Raw genomic sequence first — 23,842 nt, 5'->3', positions numbered from 1 at the left:
TCTGGATAGCTGTCCACAACTCTTGAGCTGTGTGACTGCAGTTTCCAAGCATATTAATTTAAAAAAAGCCTGATTGCAGTGAGTGATGGCTGCATAGTAGAGGTGGGTGGGAGTCTATCTGCACTGTTGGAGCATGTGTCTAATTGAGGGAGAGGTTGAAGGCACAGGTAGAGGCCCTAGAGGAGGTGGAGGAGCCAGAGGCAGTGGAGGAAGTGTTAGATACAAAGGTTTGTCCCGAAAGCCTTGGGAATTCAAAGACATGTGGAGCAGCCCCTTGACCGCCTACCTCCACAGCCACCAGAGTCACCCAGTGACCAGTCAGGGAGATGTAACACCCCTGCTCGTGTTTGGTCATTCAGATGTCAGTGGTGAAATGCATCCTGGCAGACATAGATTTTTTCAGGGAACGAGTGATGTTGTCTGTGACATGCTGGTGTAGCGCAGGCACAGCTTTCTTAGAGAAGTAATGGCGATTGGGCAACTAGTACTGGGGGACTGCAATGGCCATCAACTTTCTGAAACTGTCTGTATCCACCAAGTGGAAAGGCAGCATTTCCATGGCCAAATGATTGAAGTTGGTGAAGTTCAAGCTCTTAGATTTGGCATGTGTAGGAGGAAACATTATTTTACATGACCACAACTGCAGGACCAAGAGCTGGCTGCTGTGCTGAGAGAGGGTGGAGTAGGGTGAACAGGACAAACTGCTGGCCTGTGAGTGAGTTGCAGGCATAGATGTTATGGTGGATTGATCAAGATGTGTTGAGCTAGATGACACAGACACAGCCAGCATCTCCACTTCCAGAACAGCTGATCGGCTCACACTCACCCCAACTGTAGCAGGTAAACAAGTGGAGTTAATGCAGCCAGAAACCTGTGTAAGAACACATGGAATGGTAATGGAGGAGAAAAAAGCAGCAGATGTGGTTGATGAGATGGCTGGTGGTTGACGAGGCTCACTAAATGGCATTTTAGCACAGTGAGATTTTCAGACTAAGGCATGTTGATCGTGCATGTGCTGGTTCATGCATGTACTGTAGTTGTCAAATTATTGCAATTATTGCCTCTACTGGGTGTGATCAGGAAGGAGGGGCAGCAGGGGGGCTGGTCACAGACACAGGAGGGGATTAATTAGAAGTCAGAAGGGAAAATGCAAAAGAAAATAGTCAGATCCATATGGAAAGATAAAGCCAACTGTGTGTTAGCATCAAAGAATTAATGTGAGAAAACATGTAGGAAGGAAAAAAGAAAAAAAAAAACAGTAATAGCAGACTGATACAGGGTGAGTGGGATCAGGAGAGATGGGTGATGGTGATGGGATTGCAGCCAGTGGACATACCTGAGGATGAAGCAGATCGATTGTCAGATTGATAGCAATAATGAAGCATAGTAATAATAATGACGCATCTATAGCAGGGGATTATTTTTCTGCCATATTTCTGCTGTATATTTTTTAGAGACATCCTTATAGAGACAGACCACGGTCAAAACAGACCTGTGACTCTGAATTTATAACAAGCTTAGTGTACATGAAATAGGCCAGGTGTGATCAGGAGGAAAGGGCAGTAGGGGGGCTGGGGTGACTGGATCTTTTATGGGTTTGAAAAAATGTGGGAATCTTGTCCGTCTGGACCCCACAAAACGATTCCCCTTTCCGGATATTGAGATAGCCAAAATTTGAGCTCGATCAAACGACGTTAACCCGTGCCGCTCGTCGCTCAAAGTTTGAAAAAATCAGAATTTTTGCCCAAAAAGCTGACATATGAAGCCATAACTCCAGAATGGTAAATAATAAAAACACGCTTAATATCTCAAAAGAAAGCTAATGTTGTTCTTCAAAATTTATATTTTATACATAATTGTTATTTTAAGTCAAACTGAGTTAAAACATCTTTTAGCCCCAAGAACGTGACCTGGTACCACTAGGAGCATACTTCGTATATTTTGTTATTAAGTGATACATTTTTTTTTTTTTGGTATATTTTTGAGTTTAAAGTAGAAATATAATAAAAAAACAAGTAATACTGATAAGTCTAATGACTTTTTTTTATTTTAAAATATAAAAATGAGGTATTTAATACATACAAAACAGACAGAAAAGATACAGACGTAGTACCTACATGAGTTGATAATTTTACATAGTTATCTAATCTATTCTAGAGGTTTTGTTAAAGTAGTTTTTGAAACGTCAGAATATAATGCTCGGCATTTGCTTACAACTTGCAGGACATATTGCTTTTGTTCTTCATTTTTTGTCAGAAGGTCGTTAAAGTCGGTTATTAATTTAACACCACGCTCAGCCATATCATTAACTACTTTTAATGTTTTGACAATTTTCAATCCTTCTTGGAAGTCATTATTTTGAGGCCAGGTGTTTGGATTTTGTCTTAGGAAATCCGTTTTTATATTAAATCGGTCAAAGAATGTAAATGTTTCTTTGGTAAGTTAATTTAACAATCCTCCATCAACGACCTCTTTTACTTTTTCTTTCTTAACTTTTGGATTTACAACCCTAGCGTGCTCTGATGGTTCATCTGTGCTACTGAGCAATTTATTAGCCATTAACAACTTTTCATCGTCTGTAATGTTGGGATCAAAAAACGATAATCCCACCAACTCTGCATTCAAATACCACAAATGGTTAGAAAATTTGGTCAGGGCTATTTCTGCAATGTCGTTGTCACATTCTTTATAGTCTAACAGACTATGCAAAATACCTAAATCTTGCTTTGGCGCAAGATGAGCTTTTGGAGCATTGAACCAAGCTTTACAATAAATTTTAACTAGGAAAACAGAAATGGCACGCACAGAACTTTCTTCTTCTTTAGACATCTTAAATTGACGACGAAAAATGAACATTTTTAAGCAGTAAATAGCCTTTGCCATCCACCTAGCGTGATGAATGGCTCCTGGAGTTCTAAAACCCACAACATTGCCGTCTAGTGATCCAACAAATACGAGAACCAACTGCAACAGCTCCTTGTAGTCATCTCTGGGGTGGCTCTCAGTTAATTTGGTCTCGAATTCAGCAGTAACATTTGCAATTACTTCTGTAGTTAGCTGCTTTTGTATTAGCTTGTCACTGATACCTGTGTCGTATTTTCCTTTGTCTATCTTGGGCCACGCAGTGAGGAATCTTTTGAAAATGTCTGCATGAGGTCCAGTGGTTGATCCCATTTTTGTGTCGAATACGCCTCTTAACACAATTTCCAAGATATGGTGACGGCAAGCTAGGTGTAGCAATTCTCTTCCTAACATTTGCTCCAATAGGACGCATGCTCCTTTGAGTCTTCCCGTGTTCGATGCTGTAGTGTCGAAGCACATCGCCTTGACGGTGTTGGGAAGACCCCATTCCTGTAGGCATTCATATACGGCTACGGCTTGCTCCTCTCCAGAGCTGCTTGCTGTTACAGGAACTCCCAGCAGCTGTTCCTTTTCGCCATATGAAATAGCAATAGCTATTCGCTCACATTGCTCATTTTTTAAAACACCCGGTAAAAGTTTACCGTCCCAATGGACAACCACGGGCTCTTTTTCAGGAATGTTTACTTTATCTAACATGTTTTTAGTATATTGTTCTCTGAACGTTTGCCTTCTAGAATGTAATAAAGTTTTCGAGACTTTGTACTCAAGAGGGTCAAGGTTTAGTGCTTCTAGAGTAGCTATTAAAATTCTCGTGGCATTTCTGTCGGATAACTTACATCGATCTAACACAATGGATAATTTCATGTTTAAAATCTCTTTAACGCCCCTTGCAAATGAAAGTTTCATCCTCTTGCTCTCAGATCGTCCTGGATCTTCTGCAGCTTCTTCAGGGATGTTGTCCATTTCCTCCAAGCTCTCAAGTTCCTGGTAGATGTTGTCCTCTTCAGTATCTTCTTCTTCTTTTCCTTCTTCGAGCTTGTCTTCATCATCCGTCTCTAAGAAGTAACAAAAGAAAGAGGAAAAAAAAGACTATAAAAACTTGTCGTTTTAGCAGAATAGTAATAATACATAGGTACTAAATTACCTACTTCTAATTATCAATAGGTATTATTTTAAGAATATAAACTCAATCATAAAGATGCCAAATGATGCTTTCATGTACAATTTTCTTTCAATTATATTGAAACTATTTACTTATTTGTTTATCTACTTTTTAGAATAATAATAATAAAATAAACTCACCAATATCAAAAGTTTCTTCTTGGATTTGTCGGTTCATTTTTGCAAGTTCCTTTTGCGCCTTGATTTCTTCAGCTTGACACAACTTGATGTCCACTCCAGCCATGGAACCTGGGCGGCCCTTCTGCCTCTGTTTCACGAGAAACGCCTTATCTTCTTCCGATTTCAACAGAGCCAAGGCATCTTGTTGAGCAATATCAAAGAGATCATCCAACCTTTCAACAAACTGTTTAAATTTGTTCTTGGCCGTTTCCGATGTTTTCTTCCGGTCTTTTTGAAGACTTCTCCACGCGGCGTGAACTTTTTCCAGCTTAGTAATTGCATCTTGCTCATGTTTAGTCGGGATTCGAGCTTTCCCCCAAAAAATGAACACTTCTCGTATGGTCAGTTTTGCTGATTCTCTTAAAGTCAATTTCACAGTACGTAAATTATAAAATAAAGCACATAAGACTTGACGATTTGAGGGTAGTTTACAACCGGTGATCTGGTGAATGGGATAGCCCACAAGAAATAATTTATCCTTGTTCCGGCTTTGTACACCTGATGTGAATGCCATTTCAGAGTCCAATAGGTAAATAACAGTTAACTAGAAAAACGAAAAAAAAAATATTAACTTAAATTTCAATAAAATATTTTCAAATATCTTTTAAAATAATTCTATAATAGCTATAAAAACAATAACACACACTTGGAAAATTTTAAGCAGCATGTGCTTGTTTTTATGAGGAGCGCAGTCAGATTAGATTAGATAACTATGTAAAATTATCAACTCATGTAGGTACTACGTCTGTATCTTTTCTGTGTCTGTTTTGTATGTATTAAATACCTCATTTTTATATTTTAAAATAAAAAAAGTCATTAGACTTATCAGTATTACTTGTTTTTTTATTATATTTCTACTTTAAACTCAAAAATATACCAAAAAAAAAAAAAATGTATCACTTAATAACAAAATATACGAAGTATGCTCCTAGTGGTACCAGGTCACGTTCTTGGGGCTAAAAGATGTTTTAACTCAGTTTGACTTAAAATAACAATTATGTATAAAATATAAATTTTGAAGAACAACATTAGCTTTCTTTTGAGATATTAAGCGTGTTTTTATTATTTACCATTCTGGAGTTATGGCTTCATATGTCAGCTTTTTGGGCAAAAATTCTGATTTTTTCAAACTTTGAGCGACGAGCGGCACGGGTTAACGTCGTTTGATCGAGCTCAAATTTTGGCTATCTCAATATCCGGAAAGGGGAATCGTTTTGTGGGGTCCAGACGGACAAAATTCCAACATCGATTTTTTTGTGGTCACCCTACGTGGTCACAGACACAGGAGGGGATTAATTAGAAGTCAGAAGGGAAATGTAAAAGGAAATAGTCAGATCCAAATGGAAAGATAAAGCCAACTGTGTGTTAGCATCAAAGAATTAAGGTGAGAAAACATGCAGGAAGGAAAAAAAAACTAATAGCAGACAGGTACAGGGTGAGTGGGATCAGGGAAGATGGGTGATGGTGATGGGTTTGCAGCCAGTGGACATACCAGGAATAGCAGATGGATACAGGGTGAGTGGGATTAGGAAAGATGGGTGATGGTGATGGTATTGCAGCCAGTGGACATACCTGAGGATGAAGCAGATTGATTGTCAGATTGATAGCAATAATGAAGCATAGTAATAATAATGAAGCATCTACAGCAGGGGATTATTTTTCTGGCATAATTCTGCTGTATCCTTTTAGAGACATCCTTATAGAGACAGAGTATCATTTTTTTTATTTGCACAGCTATAAAAATGGCCACCTATCAACTTTGTTTTATGGAAACATGAAAGCTCGTTAGACTAGGTTGTCCCTTCAACTGTTTTTTATTTATTTGGCAGTTACAGAGATGGCAAAGCACAATTGGGATTGGTTGTCTCCATTGCCTCACCTCCTGTGGCTGGGGGTTGGTGGCTCCAATTCTTGTCTCAGCAATGAAGATATGGTAATAACCTTTTAAAGGGAGTCTTTTGACACAGGTTGACTGTTCACACGTGCTCGGTGCCTCAGGAAACCTGGTTTTAAAAGCCATAGTACAAGTGCTAAGTGTTGCTAGTATGACAGCTGTGTGAAGCCTCACTCATTGTTTGACTACCAGAACGTAGCTTTGACTTCAATAAGTCAAGATGTGTTATCTTCTTTAGTTTGGAGTTATATCAATGACTGTATGGAAACCAGCAAAAAGTTTATTTGCCACTTTTTGTTGAAATTGGAAAACAGATTTTACAGCTGTTTAAAATGAGAGAAACGGCTTCTTCCCAGCTCCCCGTTGATTGAGCTTTAAATAGACCTTGCTACATCCTTCCCAGCACTCATAGGTGTATTTTCTGCTAATTACAGGAATGAGACTGACAGATAGTTAAGAGACAGAATCCATTATATAGCAGGAGGTTACATCTGTGAATTATTCCTCCTGTGAAACTTTTCTTTTCTTCACAAGTTGTCAGATACAGATTATCTATACATAGCAATCAAATTACTCCAAATTAGCAGTGTTAGCTTACAAGGAAAAAATAAAATGTCATGTAATGATTTATTCATACAGAGTCCGATTCACATATCTGGGGCAACACAAAAAATGTAATTTAGGGCAAGGTTCGCTGATTACCAAATTATAAAGTTCTGACATAAGATTTAAAGGGGTTGTCCACTACTAGGAAACCCCCTTTTGAATCCCTGTTTCCCCCTAGTAAAATAATAACACTTGTACCGATGCCGATCAAGCAGTGTTGGTACTACCTCTTCCCGGACACTTGTGACATTGTTATGTCATGCACTCCTTGTGGCCATTCAGCGGTGGTTCCACTCTCCCCTCCTTCAGACAAATCAAGACACCAGGAGGAAATGAGAGCAGTGGCTGCTCTCTCACCTCTTCCGGATGTCAATTACATCTGTAGGAGAGGAGAGTGAACACAGCGCTGATTGACCACAGGGATCTCATGATTGTTATGTCACGCAAGCCCCAGGAGAGCAAGTGCTGACACCACTGGAATGGTGCTGGTACAAAATATAAGAATAAGTGTTATTTTACAGGGGGGAACATAGGGATTCAGAAGGGGTTGTCCAAATAGTGGACAACCCCTTTAATTGATAAAACGGTAATCAGATATGTTCATTGATACATCAGTAGAAATCTTCCTCAAAGTCTTCATAGACAGTACTATGTGCATGGACTCTGTATGGTGACACTTCCAATGGTGATACTGTGCCTACAGGTCAATAATTTTGCACAGGATCATGAATAAAATATTTGGCTCAAAACTGGTAAATGGTCAGGGTCCTGATCTCACTATCATATCTATTAACCTCCATCTTGTGCCCTATAGCATTTGGTGGACACCTGAGGAAAACTAATTCTATTCTAAGGTTCAGAGAGAAGTGGTAACAGGAAAAAGGTTGCCTTCAAATAAAATGTAGACTATTATTTTCTGGGCTCAGCACTACCTGTACTACTACTCCATTGTGTATCTCACACCATTTGGTAACAATTCCATGAAGAAAAATCTCTTGTGTCTTAGGGTACCGTCACACAGTCACACTTTGATCGCTACGACGGTACGATCCGTGACGTTCCAGCGATATCCATACGATATCGCTGTGTCTGACACGCAGCAGCGATCAGGGACCCTGCTGAGAATCGTACGTCGTAGCAGATCGTATGGAACTTTCTTTCGTCGCTGGATCTCCCGCTGACATCGCTGGATCGTTGTGTGTGACACCGATCCAGCGATGTGTTCGCTTGTAACCAGGGTAAACATCGGGTAACTAAGCGCAGGGCCGCGCTTAGTAACCCGATGTTTACCGTGGTTACCAGCGTAAAAGTAAAAAAAACAAACAGTACATACTCACATTCCGGTGTCTGTCCTCTGGCGTCTCAGCTTCTCTGCACTGTGAGCGCCGGCCGGCCAGAAAGCGAGCACAGCGGTGACGTCTGACGTCACCGCTGTGCTTTCCGGCCGCTGTGCTTACACAGTGCAGAGAAGCAGAACGCCGGAGGACAGACACCGGAATGTGAGTATGTACTGTTTTTTTTTTTTTACGTTTACGCTGGTAACCAGGGTAAACATCGGGTTACTAAGCGCGGCCGTGCGCTTAGTAACCCGATGTTTACCCTGGTTACCCGGGGACTTCGGCATCGCTCCAGCGCCGTGATTGCAATGTGTGACCGCAGTCTACGACGCTGGAGCGATAATCATATGATCGCTGCGACGTCACGGATCGTGCCGTCGTAGCGATCAAAATGGCATTGTGTGACGGTACCCTTACACATGTCAAATCAAAGTCACAGTAAAGAATCAGTAGGATATACAGTAGGTGCTGTTCTTAGGATGCTTATTACATGGATGTGCATGATGAATTCAAAGGGTCTTTCCAGGCTGGGCTCCGCAGTCCGCTCATCAGTTCTTGGATCCTGGCTCTCCCATTCGCAGTATGTAAGAACACCAGTGGTGAAGGCTGCGCCCTGGGTTCAGACTTTTGTGGCTCCTGGAAAGCTGCCAGCTTTTGACCACAGGCTCCTGCCTCCTCCACTGTCACACCAGCTTCCTCTGGCTCCGATATTCCTCTGGTCACCCCCTCTGGAGTTAACAATTATTCTATCAACTTTGTCACCTACAAAGCATGTAATACTCTATGGGTGAAACATTTTTCAATGCTTTTTTGGAATGTGATACAACAGTGAAATGTCCAACAAAGCACATAATACTTTATGGATAACAATATAGTCAATCTTTTCACCCTAAAAATAAAAATGTGGAAATAATTGTAGTTTTCGTATTTATTCTGGAAATATTGTCAGTGAATCTAAAAAAAACAAAAACAAAGCTGCTGCAGCTATATATTTAGCAACGGACTGCAAAGCCCTAATCCCTGCCTAGAGACTGTATTCTGCCACTGTCCTTGCTCCTGCAACTCTCTCTCCCTCCCTAGTCTAAATGCAGATTGTCTCTGACACAAAAAGCTTAGCACAAGATTAGCCATTAGAAGGGCTCTTAGTATGATGGTTCAGCTTCAGCTCCAGTATCGACATTATAGGACACTGATAAACTGTGTGAACACACACAATGGGACAAGCACTCTCTCCCTCCAATAACAACTGCCACAGAGCTGTGCAATGGCATCAGCATGCCGATTGTGGCGGCCCTTGTTCTTTTATAAGCCATGATGATGTCACACGGCCAACAAGTCACAGTAATGCCACTACCAAGATGGCTATAGCATTACAATGGCTCACAGGCAATCCCTACAAGCTTATTGGCTGTGTAACAGGCACCAAAGATGCGGGGCGGGGATTCGAGTTTAATGCTCGCCGAGTGTCGAACACATCTGAGCACACAGATACTCGAGTGATTATTATTATTATTTATTATTATAGCGCCATTTATTCCATGGCGTTTTACATGTGAGGAGGAGTATGCATAATAAAAACAAGTACAATAATCTTGAACAATACAAGTCATAACTGGTACAGGAGGAGAGAGGACCCTGCCCGCGAAGGCTCACAATCTACAAGGGATGGGTGAGAATACAGTAGTGATATCCGAGTATCGCCGAGCATGTTCCCTCATCCTTACTTTTTATATTTCTGGACTGCTGATCAAAAAAAAAAAATCACAGACAGACAATATTTTTTGCAGACATATCGGAAAAATCTGATAAATCATTATGATTATGAGTTATACATGTCTACAATCCATAATTCTAATATAAAGACATCAGCTGCATTCACTGTAATCTGTAAAGTGATGATATATGTAGTCAAAATAATGTGTATAAGTTTCAGGAGCTTCAAAAAAATCATGGCCTCCTTAATTTTTTTCATGGACAGGGCAATGAAGTGTCCTATTTTTACTGACTATCCTGGAATTTCTGAATGGTTGGCAATCCTGACACTGCCCAGACCTCTAATAGTAAATGGTGTGGATGTCCACTATCACTCCATTCACCCAGGGATTACAGTTCTCATGACCAGAGGGAACCTCTGGCGTTCCCACATTCATCATTTTTCTAGTATATACAGTAGAAGATAAATGATTATGGAAAAACTTCATTAAGATGAACGTATTTGTCAATGCGATCAGATGGCAATAAAATATTGTTGGGGACTATAGGATGTTTTCTGTCCTCGCTCATCTTATTTACTCTCCAAAAGAAAAAAAAAGTGTTTGTAATATTATATTAGGTGTTGAATTATTTAAAAATGTTTGTTAATATTTTGGCCAGTCCCATGTCAGATTATAGCATTTGTCCCTGTGTCTATAATCAGTGCAATCTAAGATGCCTGAAACCATTACCTGAAGAACATCATGATTTTACTTACGTTACTGCTCCCACTGACACTTCACAGTCAATATGCAAATTGATATAATGGCCTCACAATTGTACTTCCGCTTCTAACGTGACATTAGAACAATGACAGAGTAATTTGGCTCATCAAGGACACCTGCGTTTTCTTCTAGTTTTCTGTGTTATAAATTGCAGCATGTACTTTACCTCCCATGAATGTACTGTATGTGTGTGTAGATAAAAAGGAAGGTCGTCTCATCTCAGTTTTAGGTTAGCCCAGACGATGGGCATAGACAACCACCCAGACACCTACCAGTATACATCCATAGGTAACTATTTCATAAAGGGCTAATTGTACACTTCTGGAAATATTTGTAGTTTTCATATTTATTTATTTATCATCAGTGAATAAAAAAAAAACAAAAAAAAACTCAAGCAACTTTTCAAATAATCTTAAATAAAAATATTTTATCAATTGTTTACAGCTTATATGGAAACTCACGTGTCTCCATGGTTACAGACTACAAACAACCTAATAGGTAGTCTGATCGTGCAAATATACTATGTATCTGTCTCCTGCTTCTTGTACAAATATTTGGAAGAGGTCCCCTTACTAATAGAAAAGGGCTCCATCCAATGTTTTGCCCTGGGTTCTCCACCAAAGTGGATTTCATGCTGCTACAAACCTAATGTCAGTATTTGCTTTAGAAAATAAAGTGGCACCCCAGTCGATTCTATGGTGCACTATCTCATTAGCTATTTTGATAGTGTGTCCGTACACTCCAACATTCCATTATCGGTAGTTGTGTTATGTGATCTCCAATCTGACCACCAGAACCGCACAGGACACTTGACTTTGGCTTCCTTTGGACTACATGATGACCTTACGATCACCTACCAATTCTCCCTGCACAAGTCCATCCTCCTTGCTCCATTGTGTGTTGCCCATACAAAGAGTGCTGCTGAGGTTATAACTTCTACTAAGAGAGCAGTGATATTTTATTCATCCTCATTTATTTCTTATTTTGAGTGGTTTGAAACTAGTTTTTTTCTTAGAATTATTACGGGGTCCATCCAGCACCTACTTCAGCTAGATCTGTGTTCAAGTACACACATTTAGCTGTGATATATCGCAGCACAGAGACCCTCTGGCTTCCTGCAATGCAATGCACACCTCCAGCCACTCAGTGGCCTGCAGCTAATGTCAGCGTGCCTGTCATGGAATGGCAGTGATGAAATACAGCTCTGGCAAAAAATAAAAGACCACTGCAAAATGTTCAGTTTGTCTGATTTTTCTCTTTCTAGGTATATTTTTGAGTAAAATGTAAATTGTTCATATATTCTATAAACTTCTGACAACATGTCTCCGAATTTCCAAGCAATACATTTTGTATTTTTTTTCTGAAAAGGAGAAATGGACAAATTTTTTTTAAAAAACAGAAAACAGTGCTTTCAGACCTCAATGCAAAGAAAACAAGTTCATAATCATTTAGAAATAACAATACTAATGTTATAACCAGAAATCAATATTTTGTGGAATAACCATGATATTTAATCACAGCTTTCATGCGTCTTGGCATGCTTTCCTCCAGTCTTTCACGTGGCTTCTGACACAAAAATGTAAGCAGTTCTTTGTTTGATGTCTTGTGACTATCCATCACCCTCCTGATTACATTCCAGAAGTTTTCAATGGGGTTCAGGTCTGGAGATTGGGCTGCCCATGACAGGGTTTTGATGTGGTGGTCTCTTAATTTTTGCCAGAGCTGTATGTCGCCTGTGGTGGATACATCAGAGTCAGCTGTTAGCTTCTGAGCTGACTATAGCAGAGGATGCTGCACGTCATGTGAGCAAGGGAAGATAAGTAGAATCCTTTTTTTTTCCTTTTATAAATGTGTTGGAGAAGAGTGGAAGAACGGGGAGCTCTTGTAACCCATTAACCCCCAAGGGTGGTTTGCACGTTAAAAGGAACCTGTCACCCCCAAAATCGAAGGTGAGCTAAGCCCACCAGCATCAGGGGCTTATCTACAGCATTCTGTAATGCTGTAGATAAGCCCCCGATGTATCCTGAAAGATGAGAAAAAGAGGTTAGATTATACTCACCCAGGGGCAGTCTCGCTGTGGTCCGGGTCCGATGGGTGTCTCGGTTCGGTCCAGGGCATCCCATCTTCTTGCGATAACGCCCTCTTCTTGCATTCACGCTGCGGCCCCCAAAAAGGTCAGAGAGGCCCCCAAAAGATGTTGTCCTCTTTGTCCTGAGTACGCTGATACCTTATATGTTGGGGTAAACCCCTGTTTAGGCGCACGGGAGAGCTCGGAAGGGAAGGAGCACTGTTTTACTTTTCAAAGCAGAATTGTCTGGAATTGATATCGGAATCCATGTCACATTTGGAGAGCCCCTGATGTGCCTAAACAGTGGAAACCCCCCAATTCTAACTGAAACCCTAACCCGAACACACCTCTAACCCTAATCCCAACCACACCCCTAACCCCAACACACCCCTAACCCCAAACACCCCTAACCCTAATCCCAACCCTAACCACACCCCTAACTCCAACACACCCCTAACCCTAATCCCAACATAACCCTAATTACACCCCTAACCCTGACACACCCCTAACCCTAACTTTAGCCCCAACCCTAACCTTAGCCTTAACCCTAACCCTAACTTTAGCCCCAACACTAACTGTAGCCCCCATTCTAACCCTAATGGGAAAATGGAACTAAATACATTTTTATTATTTTTCCCTAACTAAGGGGGTGATGAAGAGGGGTTTGATTTACTATTTATAGCTTTTTTTAGCGGATTTTTATGATTGGCAGCTGTCACACACTAAAAGACGCTTTTTATTGCAAAAAATAATTTTTGCATCTCCACATTTTGAGAGCTATAATTTTTCCATATTTTGGTCCACAGAGTCATGTGAGGACTTGTTTTTTGCGGGACGAGTTGATGTTTTTATTGGTACCATTTTCGGGCACGTGACATTTTTTGATCGCTTTTTATTCCGATTTTTGTGAGGCAGAATGACCAAAAACCAGTTATTCATGAATTTCTTTGTGGGGGGGGGGGGGGGGCGTTTGTACCGTTCCGTGTTTGGTAAAATTGATAAAGCAGTTTTATTCTTCGGGACAGTACGATTACAACGATACCTCATTTATATTTTTTTTTATGTTTTGGCGCTTTTATACGATAAAACTATTTTATATAATAAACAATTACTTTTGCATCTGAGGACTATAACTTTTTTATTTTTTCGCTGATGACGCTGTATGGTGGCTCACTTTTTGTGGCACAAGATGGCATTTTCAGTGGTACCATGTTTATTTATATCCGTCTTTTTGATCGTGTGTTATTCCACTTTTTGTTCTGTGGTATGATAATAAAAGCGTTGTTTTTTGCCTCTTTTTTTTTTTTACGGTGTTCACTGAAGTGGTTAACTAGTGGGACAGTTTTATAGGACCGGTCGTTTGGGACGCAGCGATACTAAATATGTGTACTTTTATTGTTTTTTCTTTATTTAGATAAAGAAATGTATTTATTGGAACAATATTTTTTTTATTTATTAAGAATTCTTTTTTTTAAATGATAATATATATATATATTTTTTTTTACTGTTTTGCTTTGTTCCAGGGTGGGACATTATGTTATAGTGTCAGATCGCTGAAACCGAACCTGTGCCTGTGCTTCAAAGAAGACCACAATTTTTGCTATATACAGCAATGCTGTGTAATTGCTGAATATAGCACAAGCGATCAGATGACCGCAGGTTCGAGTCCCCTAAGGAGACTAACAAGAACAGTGAAAATAACAAAAAAAAAACAATTTCTTAAAAATATGAAAAAAAGTTGAAATCACCCTCCATTTCCTACATTACAAATAAAAGATAATAAAAAAAATAAAAAATTCACATACACTATGTGGTATCGCCACATTCAGAAAAATACGATCTTTCAATGTATCAAAACAATGAACACGATTGGTAAGGCTACGTTCACATTTGCGTTGTGCGCCGCAGCGTCGGCGCCGCAGCGCACAACGCAAACAAAAACGCAGCAAAACGCATGCACAACGCTGCGTTTTGCGCCGCATGCGTCGTTTTTTTCATTGAATTTGGACGCAGCAAAAATGCAACTTGCTGCGTCCTCTGCGCCCCGACGCGGGCGCCGCAGCGACGCAAAACGCAAGTGCGCCGCATGTCCATGCGCCCCCATGTTAAATATAGGGGCGCATGACGCATGCGGCGCCGCTGCGGCGCTGGCCGCAAATGTGAACGTAGCCTAAGCACCCTAAAAGAAAAAAATTAAAGAACACCAAAAGTATGTTTTTATGGTTGCTGCAATACCAGAAAATTGCTATTACAAGCTATCCCAAAATGGTCTCAATAAAAATGTAATTTCGCCCTGCAAAAAAAATCAGCTATCACACAGCTCCATCGACAAACAATTGAAAACGTTGTGGGTCTCACAAAATGGTAACACAACCCAAAAAAATGTTTTTTTCCAACTTCTGATTTTTTTCCCCACTAAATTAAAAAAACTGGACATGTTTGGTATCACTGTAATCATACTGATGCGGAGAATCATATTGGAAGGTAATTTTATCCATGCAGTGAACACCGTATAAACAAGTTCCTCCAAAAAATGTCAGAATAGTGTTTTTTTTTCTCCCCACTTGAAATTTTTTTCCCGTTTACTAGTACACTAAGGGGTAAAATGAATGATGTCATTCATAAGTGCAACTCACAAAAACAAGTCCTCATATGTCTATGTGGATAGCAAAATAAAATAAGTATGGCTATAGGAAGAAAAGGAGCAAAAACGAAAACGTAAAAACGGAAATTGGTCTCATCATGAAGGGGGAAAAAAAAAACATATTAGGAAACAAGAAAATACACATCATAATATTATATACATTGCACTGGATTTATAGAAACACTGCAAAATATATATATATTTTTTTCATTTAATCCCAGAAGACCAAGTGTATTACATTTGCTAACGATCCTACTTTCCATCTGTAATAATTTAGTGTGTCTCTGAGAACTGTCAACTCGAGGATCCACCCTCATCAATCCTGCGAAAGATAGACTGTTACTATCCGCTTCATGACAATCACGAACATGGTTAATTGATTTAGCACATCCTTTACCGTAGGAACCGAATGGCAATGTCTCCCAAAAGGAACATATAGAGGTCTCATTGTTTTTCCAATATAGAAGAAAGAACACAGACAAAAATCACATAGACAACAAAATCTCTTATCAAAAATTCTTCTCCAACCACTTTTAAATATCTTTTAGGTAGAAGTTGAGGATAAAATGAGCAATGGCCACATTTGTAATTATTTCCTCATGGTACCACATTTTTGACCCAATTACCATTTATTTCTTGTTTTTGCACATACTTTCCTTGTAATAATAAATCTCTCAATTATGACACCTACAAAAAGATACTATAGGTGGAATAGCTGCTCTTTTTTAAACACGGATCATCAACCAACGTGTACCAATTACAGTGAATAATAATATATGTTTGATGTTATCTGACATAGAACTATGTAAAAATGAACCTATCATTAGTGTAATTATTTCATTTTGTAAATAAAAATCAAGCCATAAAGCTTCGGGAAAAAGGCTTTGGAGATAACTAGCTTTGGATAGCCCCTTTCTGGTAATCGTGCCGTCAGTTCCTGCGAACCTAAAACTCAGTATGACAATTATTAAATCCTTTTCAAACAAATAAATTGACTATAAGGCAGGGATTCTTTATGTTTTGCAGATGATTGCCATTATCATGTAGCAATCAGTTTGTGGCTGTTGGTTTATGATAACCCCCTTTATATAATTTCCGTTCCTGCATCGAGATTGTGGCATCCAAAAGAATAATATTCAGCTGTAAATTTCACATTCAATTATCAAGATAGGCAACAAATTCAAAGACTGGTTGTCTATCTACCAACTAAATTGCCAAAGTATCATCTATGTTTCTGCTCAAATGTTTGAAATATTGAATGTATGGATTATGCTCGATATATATACATTCCTCTTCCCAGGAGGCCAAAAACAAATTAGCTAATGTAAGGGCTAGCAGAGTCTCAAAAGCATAGCCTGTTGTCTGCACAAATTAGTTGTCACCAAAGCAGAAAGCATTGTGTTTTAAAACAAAGCTCAAAACTTCACAAAACCAAGAATGTATGACTGCTCTGATTCCATCCTCCAGCGAGAGTATAACTTCACTGCATCAATAAAGGTCAAAGAATAATCATCCTGAATATTAATCTTTTCCAAACCCTGAAGCAAAATGTTAATGTCTCTAAGATAAGAAGGTACACTATTAAGGAGGAGTCTGAGGTTTCAGCCTAGAAATTGACATACAAATTCAACGATGTTCCCACAACCCGTCACAATTATGAGGTTGGATGTGACTTGCGAATTTTGAGTAGAAAATACCAATATAGTTTATCAGGATTTTTTGGTATCAACTTTTCAGGGATTTTACTGGAAATAAAATAATTTTCTACACCCCACCTCAATATCGATCTAAGCTTGTCCATATATCCCAGTGTTAGATCATTTTTTAAGGGGGTGCATATGTCTTCTTAACCCCTTCACCCCCCAAGCCTGTTTTTACCTTCATGACTAAGTCAAATTTTACAAATCTTACCAGTGTATCTTATGTGGCAATAACTCTGGAACACTTAAATGGATTCCACTGATTCTAAGATAGTTTTTTCGTGACATATCGAACTTCTTGATAGTGATAAAATTTCTTCAATATGACTTGTGTTTATTTGTGAAAAAAATTGAAATTTAGCAAAAATTTTGCAATCTTCAAACGCTTAATTTTTATGCCCTTAAATCAGAGAGTTGTCTCAAACAAAATTGTTAATAAATAACATTTCCCAACATTTTTTTTAAATAAAAAGTTATTAGTTAAAAGCTGACCATCGATTTCACATTTTTCAAACAAAAATTACAAAGCCATTTTTTAGAGACAACATCTGATGCCATGTCTCATTTGGAAAGCCCCATATGTGCCTAAACAGTAGAACCCCCCACAAGTTACATCATTTTGGAAACTGCACCCCTCAGGGAACTTATCTAGATGTGTGATGTGCACCCTGAACGCCCAAGTGCTACACAGAAGTTTATAACATTGAGCCATGAAAATAAAAAAATCACATATTTCACACAAAATTGTTTTTTAGCCCCAAATTTTGCATTTTCATAAGGGTAACAGGAGAAACTGCACCTTACAATTTGTTGTGCAATTTCTCCTGAGTATGCCGATACCCAATATGTAAAGGAAAACTACTATTTGGGCGCACAGCAGGGCTTGGAAGAGAAGGAGCGCCATTTGACTTTTTGAATGCCAAATTCGCTGAAATAATTAGCCATCGCCATGTCGCGCTTGGAGAGCCCCTGATGTCCCTAAACAGTAGAAACCCCCCACAAGTGATGCCATTTTGGAAACTATCTAGGAATTTATCTAGATGCGTAGTGAGCACCTTAATCCCCCAGGTGCTTCCTGAGAAGATTATAATGTAGAGTCGTAAAAATAAAAAAAACAAATGTTTTTTTATCCCCAAATGTTTAATTTTCACAAGAATAACAGGAGAAAATGGAACCCAAAATTTGCGGTGCAGTTTCTCTTGAGTACAGAGATACAGGGATCAGAAAAGGAGTGACGCTTTGGAACGCAGACTTTGATGTAATGGTCTGAAGGTTTCATGTTGCATTTGGAGAGCCCTTGATGTGCCTAAAAAGTGGAAGACCCCAACAAGTGATTCCCATTTTGGAAACTAGACCCCTCCAGGAATTTATCTAGATGTGTGGTGGGCACCTTGAACCCACAGATGCTTCACAGAATTTAATCGGAGGGCAGAGGGGGATCCCAATGCTTACCTGCCTTCTAAATGCTTTAAATGCTAGCTATGACAAAACTTAGGGGGCTAAAGTGCCGGAAGCGGTGCCGCACCTAGCACTGATTACCAGATGTCAGTTGTCAGAATCAGCTGACACCTGGCGGCGATCACTCGCAAAGTTGCCAGGACTTATCCATACATCCAAGGTTGGTAAGTACCTACCAACCTGAGTGCACGGATACCCCAAGGTCATGAATGGGTTAATATAAAAAATCTGATGCATAATTTCCTTCTCATGGTATTCCCTAGTCACAATAACTAAGTTCACACCATTATTTGCATGTTTTAGTATTAGTTCCACATTATTTTTAAACCAACTAACTGATTGTCGACTATTGTTCTTCTATATATAAAGAGAACCTGACATCATGATCATACATATTGAACTAAAGGCATTACCATAATGGCCGGACTGTGGTGCGGGCCTGTGAGTAGTTTCTTTTTTTTTTTTTTTTTTAAATTCGTTTATTGATTACAGCGTTAATCATACATACACTTGCTTATATTCATTGACATCCAGAAGGCACATAATATTATTACACATAACCATATTTGAGATATTGCCAAGGTTACAAGCAATGCATGACAATCATTTGTTCAATCTTGTTTAAACTTTAACAACCTTATCGCCTAATAAAACCTCTGAATCAACATGCTGCCATTCAAAAGAGAATTCCAGATAGATTCCGCCCAATAAGTAAATAGTATTCCATGCAATCTGACACCCTTTCCTTGTATAATCGTTAAGTTATGTTGATCTAAACAGTAAGGGAAGAAGAATTCCATCTTCCCCATATCTTCTCAAATTTGGCTGGATTACCTCTATTCTGATATAATGCCCGTTCATATGGAATAATGGAATTCACCAAATCGATCCACGCTCTAAGAGTTGGGCTGGAACCCCCCATCCACCGTAGAGCCAACACCTTCCGTGCTAAAAACAAAGTCTCCCTGAGAAAAATTCCCATATGACGGTCCCAAGTCTCAGCCTCCCATACTCCAAATAAACATACCAGAGGTTCAAGTGGGACAGGGATAGAAATCAGTGATGTCAACAGTGTCGTTACCTCATTCCAGAATTGGGAGACAATAGGACACTGCCATATCATGTGAATGAAATCTGCCTCGCTAGAATGGCATCTCAGGCAGTCTGATGAATTTAAACGACCCATTTTGAAGAGACGAATCGGGGTCAGATAGGATTGATATATGATGTATAATTGTGTCATCCTATTATTAACTGATGGGGAGACTTTAGTTGGGGATTCCAAAACCTCATCCCATTCCTCTCCCAGTGTGTCTGGGAGAAGTCGTCCCCATTTCCCTTTAATTGAATCTATGGTGGATCCCTCACTCATGGATAAGAGATAGGTATATAGAGAGGAAATAAGTCCCTGGGGACCCTGCGAATTAAGAATACCTATTAACGGTAAATCTGAGATAGCCCGACCTGTATCTGCACTCCGCACATGTGACTGGAAGGCTGACCTTAGTTGTAGGTAACGGAAAAATTGAGATTTTGGTATATTAAAAGTGTTTTGTAACTGCTCAAAGGAGGTAAAGATCCCCTGCTGGTATAAATTACTCACTGTAAGAACATTGTACGATATCCAGAATTCAGTGGACGGATGACCCAGCAATATCGGGAAATAACTATTGTTCCATAATGGCATTTCATTCGCTATATCAGCAAACCCTATTAATTTTTTAATTTGTCTCCATATTGATCGTGCTAGTCGGAGCATGGGAAGTAAATGAGGAACCGCAGTTCTCTCCATTTCCAAAAATCCCAGTGGGCAATCAACTTTGGCTGAGTACAGAATGTGGTGTTCAGAGTTAGGAAGAATTTTCCCTGGCATCCACATATTCAACATTTTGGCCTGGCCTGCTAGGTAATACAAATGGAAGTCTGGCAGGGCCATCCCACCCCCTTGTTTAGGTCTCTGTAGAGTGGATAATTTAAGCTTAGGTCTAGCCTTTCCCCATATGAAGGATGTAGTAAGGGAATTTAGGGTTGCGAAGAAAGATTTAGGTATTATAACTGCACTATGCTGAAAACAATAACTCAATTTGGGGAGCAATATCATCTTTATAAGGTTAATGCGTCCAGCTACAGATAATGGTAATTTGTCCCAGGTGGCGAATTTGGATTTAACCACATCCAGTAACGGGAACGTATTAAGATGTAAATCTAGGTGACTACTCTGGGACATATATATTCCTAGATATTTAAACTGGGAAACAATGGGTAGCAGTGAGAGGGTTTCAAGGCAGGGTATTGGGGTATGGGAAAGAGGCATCAGAGCAGATTTTTCCCAGTTTATATAAAGGCCAGAAAATTTACTGAATCTGTCAATCATCGTTATTACTTTTGGCAACGTGTCTTCCGTTTGATCCATAAATACCACCATGTCATCCGCATACAAACCGATGACATCTACCCTATCAGCAATATGTATCCCTTTAATATCTACAGATGACCTCATTCGTATCGCCAGAGCCTCTATCGCCAAGGCAAATAGAACCGGAGAAAGAGGGCACCCCTGTCGAGTTCCTCTATGTAAAGAAAACGATGTAGACATTAAGCCGTTCACCACCATACGTGCCCTGGGCCTCGCATACAATGTATCTATCCCTCTCAAAAATTTGTTCCCAAACCCATATTTCCGCAAACATGCAATCAAAAAGGGCCATTCAAGGGAGTCAAAAGCCTTGGCTGCGTCTAGCGAAGCCAATGCCCACTTGTTATCCGGTTCCAGAGAACTATATTGTATGACCGACTGTACCCTCCTGATATTTATAGAAGTATTTTTCCCAGGCATGAAGCCAGTTTGATCCGGGTGTATGAGATCTAATATGATCTTGTTCAGTCTAGTGGCTAAAATCTTAGTAAAGATTTTGTAATCTACATTTACCAAAGAAATTGGCCTATATGACCCACAATCTAAAGGATCCTTCCCCTCCTTCTTAAGTACTATAACATTAGCGTCATAAAACGTTTCAGGAATAGATTCCCCCTCCCATATTCCTCTGAGTACCTTGAGCAGTATGGGGGCTAGCTTGTCCCGGTATTTCTTATAAAACTCTATGGGAAACCCATCAGGTCCTGGGGCCTTTCCAGTTGCCATGTCAGTCATAGCCTGTTCCACCTCTTCCAGAGTAAATTCGGCCTCCATAAGAGCTTGTTGCGATGGATTTAGTGAGGGGAATGTTATATCTGATAAATAATCTAGGCACTCATCAACATCAGAGTCACTACTAGATTTATATAACAAGGTGTAATAGTCATAGAAGCCCTGAAGTATTGCATCAGAAGAGGATACTAGAGATCCATCCGACACCCGGATCTGCAAAATTGTATTGGAGGCATTATGTTGACGTACCAAAAAGGCTAGAAGTGTACTGGCCTGATTCCCTAACTCAAAATATGATTGACGAGTGAAAAACAGTTTACGTTTTGATTTAACATCTATGTGTTGGGTATAAAGTCTTTGGGAGGTGAGCCATTCAATTCTGTTACTGCTGGACTGATTGGTTATGTAAGCAGCCTCTGAATCTTTTAATTTTTGTTCTATCTCCTCATCCTCCCTCGCCGTTGCCCTCTTTATATAGGAGATAGTGGAGGAAAGACATCCCCTTAGATATGCCTTCAGGGTGTCCCAAAATAAACCGAGGTCCTGGAGCTCCGAATGTACCAGAATGAAAGTATTTAACTGAGCAACTGTCCTGTCACTAGAGTCTATTAATTTTAACCAGAAGGGGTTCAATTTCCAGGACCTACTGTTAGTATCGGAACGTCCAAATTTAAGTTTAAGAATAATTGGGGAGTGATCCGAGATCCCCCGGTTACCATGTTCAATACTATCCACCCATAATGCCAATCCACTCGACCCGAATATGTAATCTATCCGAGATAATGACTGTCTAGTGGATGAGTGACAAGTATACCCTTTGATCTCCGGATGACTCATTCTCCACAAATCCAGCCAACCACTACCATCCATAAATAATGCTAGTTGAGAGGGAGGTTGAGGTATAGTGTCTCCCGACGCTGCGTCATCTAATCTCAGCCTATCTATGGATTGATTCATAGTCAAATTGAAGTCTCCCATACAGATAACATTGGCTTCCGGGTACTTTAAGGAGAAGCCCAGGGCCATACGGAGAATTGAAATATTGGCAGGGGGGGGTTGTAGATACATAACAACACGTATTCTCGTGAGTCGATGAATGCATGTACAAAAACAAAACGACCCTCTGGATCACGCCTCGCCTCCTTCGCCTCCCATCTGACCTCTTTGTGTATTAGTAAAGAGACTCCTCTTGAATAACTAGTGTGAAAGGCATGTAGGGACCATTGTACCCACGGTTTTTGCATACATCGAACTGTGTCCCTTGTTAAATGTGTTTCTACTAGTGCTACAATGTGGGGGTGGTATCTTTTTATCTGTGAGAATACTTTAATTTTCTTTCTAGGGGTCTTTATGCCTCGGATATTCCAGGCCATGCATATAAGTTCAGCTCCCATATTTACTCTTAAGGGAAAAGTTAATACATATCATTATTATTCGGGTGTATTCCAACAATATCATCATACTGGGCATAGAGTTAGTGTCAGTGGCAGCTTTACCTAATAAACAACCAAAACTAAAACATAAAACCAAACTAAGCAAGAAAACTTGAACATTTGGGGAGAGTATTTCCATCCTCCCACAGTTAGGTTGAAAAGGGGATACCCTCACTGAATTCAGTGTCCGGTATTGTTGATTTTCCCGCACCTATACGGAAAGCTCAATTTTATTGCCAATATACAAGGAACCCAAATCAGGGGTCTTCCGTAGTTGGTCCTCCATTAGACCGCAGCCATTCAAACGCCTCCGCTGGGTCTGTGAAGAATAATGAGGAACTTTTATGGACGATACGGAGCCGAGCCGGGTAGAGCATAGAATAGACGATGTTTTTGTCTCTAAGCTGCTTCTTGACATCCACAAATCGTGCACGCTGTTTTTGAAGATCCGCAGAAAAATCTGGAAAAATCGATATGGTGGCATTATCGAATTTGATGAGGCCCTTCTGTCGCGCCAGACGAAGAATAGTATCCCTGTCTCTGCAATTAAGAAGACGCGCCAGGAGAGGACGCGGCGGAGCTCCAGGAGGGAGAGGCCTTGCTGGTATTCTATGGGCTCTTTCCACCGAAAATGTTGAGGAGAATCCATCTCCCAATGTGGACCTAAGCCAGTCCTCCAAGAATTGCTCAGGCTGCTGACCCTCTGACCGCTCCGGGAGACCTATAATTCGAACATTATTACGGCGTAGTCTATTTTCCAAATCATCTGCTTTTTGCTTCCAAGCATTTACAGATCCAGTGGCTTTGGTTAATTTGGCCTCCATAGGAGTAATGGTGTCTTCTATATTAGATACCCTCGTTTCGACCTCTGATA

General features: G+C 39.9%; 1 protein-coding gene across 1 annotated transcript; it reads right to left on the bottom strand.

The window, feature by feature from the left end:
• Nucleotides 1-2,442: 2,442 nt before the first annotated feature.
• LOC143817759 (uncharacterized) lies at nucleotides 2,443-4,771 on the bottom strand. Its single transcript, XM_077299242.1, has 2 exons — nucleotides 4,165-4,771; nucleotides 2,443-3,917 (listed from the first exon to the last, which is right to left on the bottom strand). Exons 1-2 carry the CDS (start codon nucleotides 4,715-4,717, stop codon nucleotides 2,443-2,445), a joined length of 2,028 nt encoding a protein of 675 aa, XP_077155357.1. The 5' UTR covers nucleotides 4,718-4,771.
• Nucleotides 4,772-23,842: the final 19,071 nt, after the last annotated feature.

Source organism: Ranitomeya variabilis, chromosome 3 (genome assembly GCF_051348905.1).
Source record: "Ranitomeya variabilis isolate aRanVar5 chromosome 3, aRanVar5.hap1, whole genome shotgun sequence".
Lineage (NCBI taxonomy): Eukaryota > Metazoa > Chordata > Amphibia > Anura > Dendrobatidae > Ranitomeya > Ranitomeya variabilis.
The sequence above is the reverse complement of the archived record's forward strand: the minus strand, read 5'-3'. Positions and strand labels throughout refer to the sequence as shown.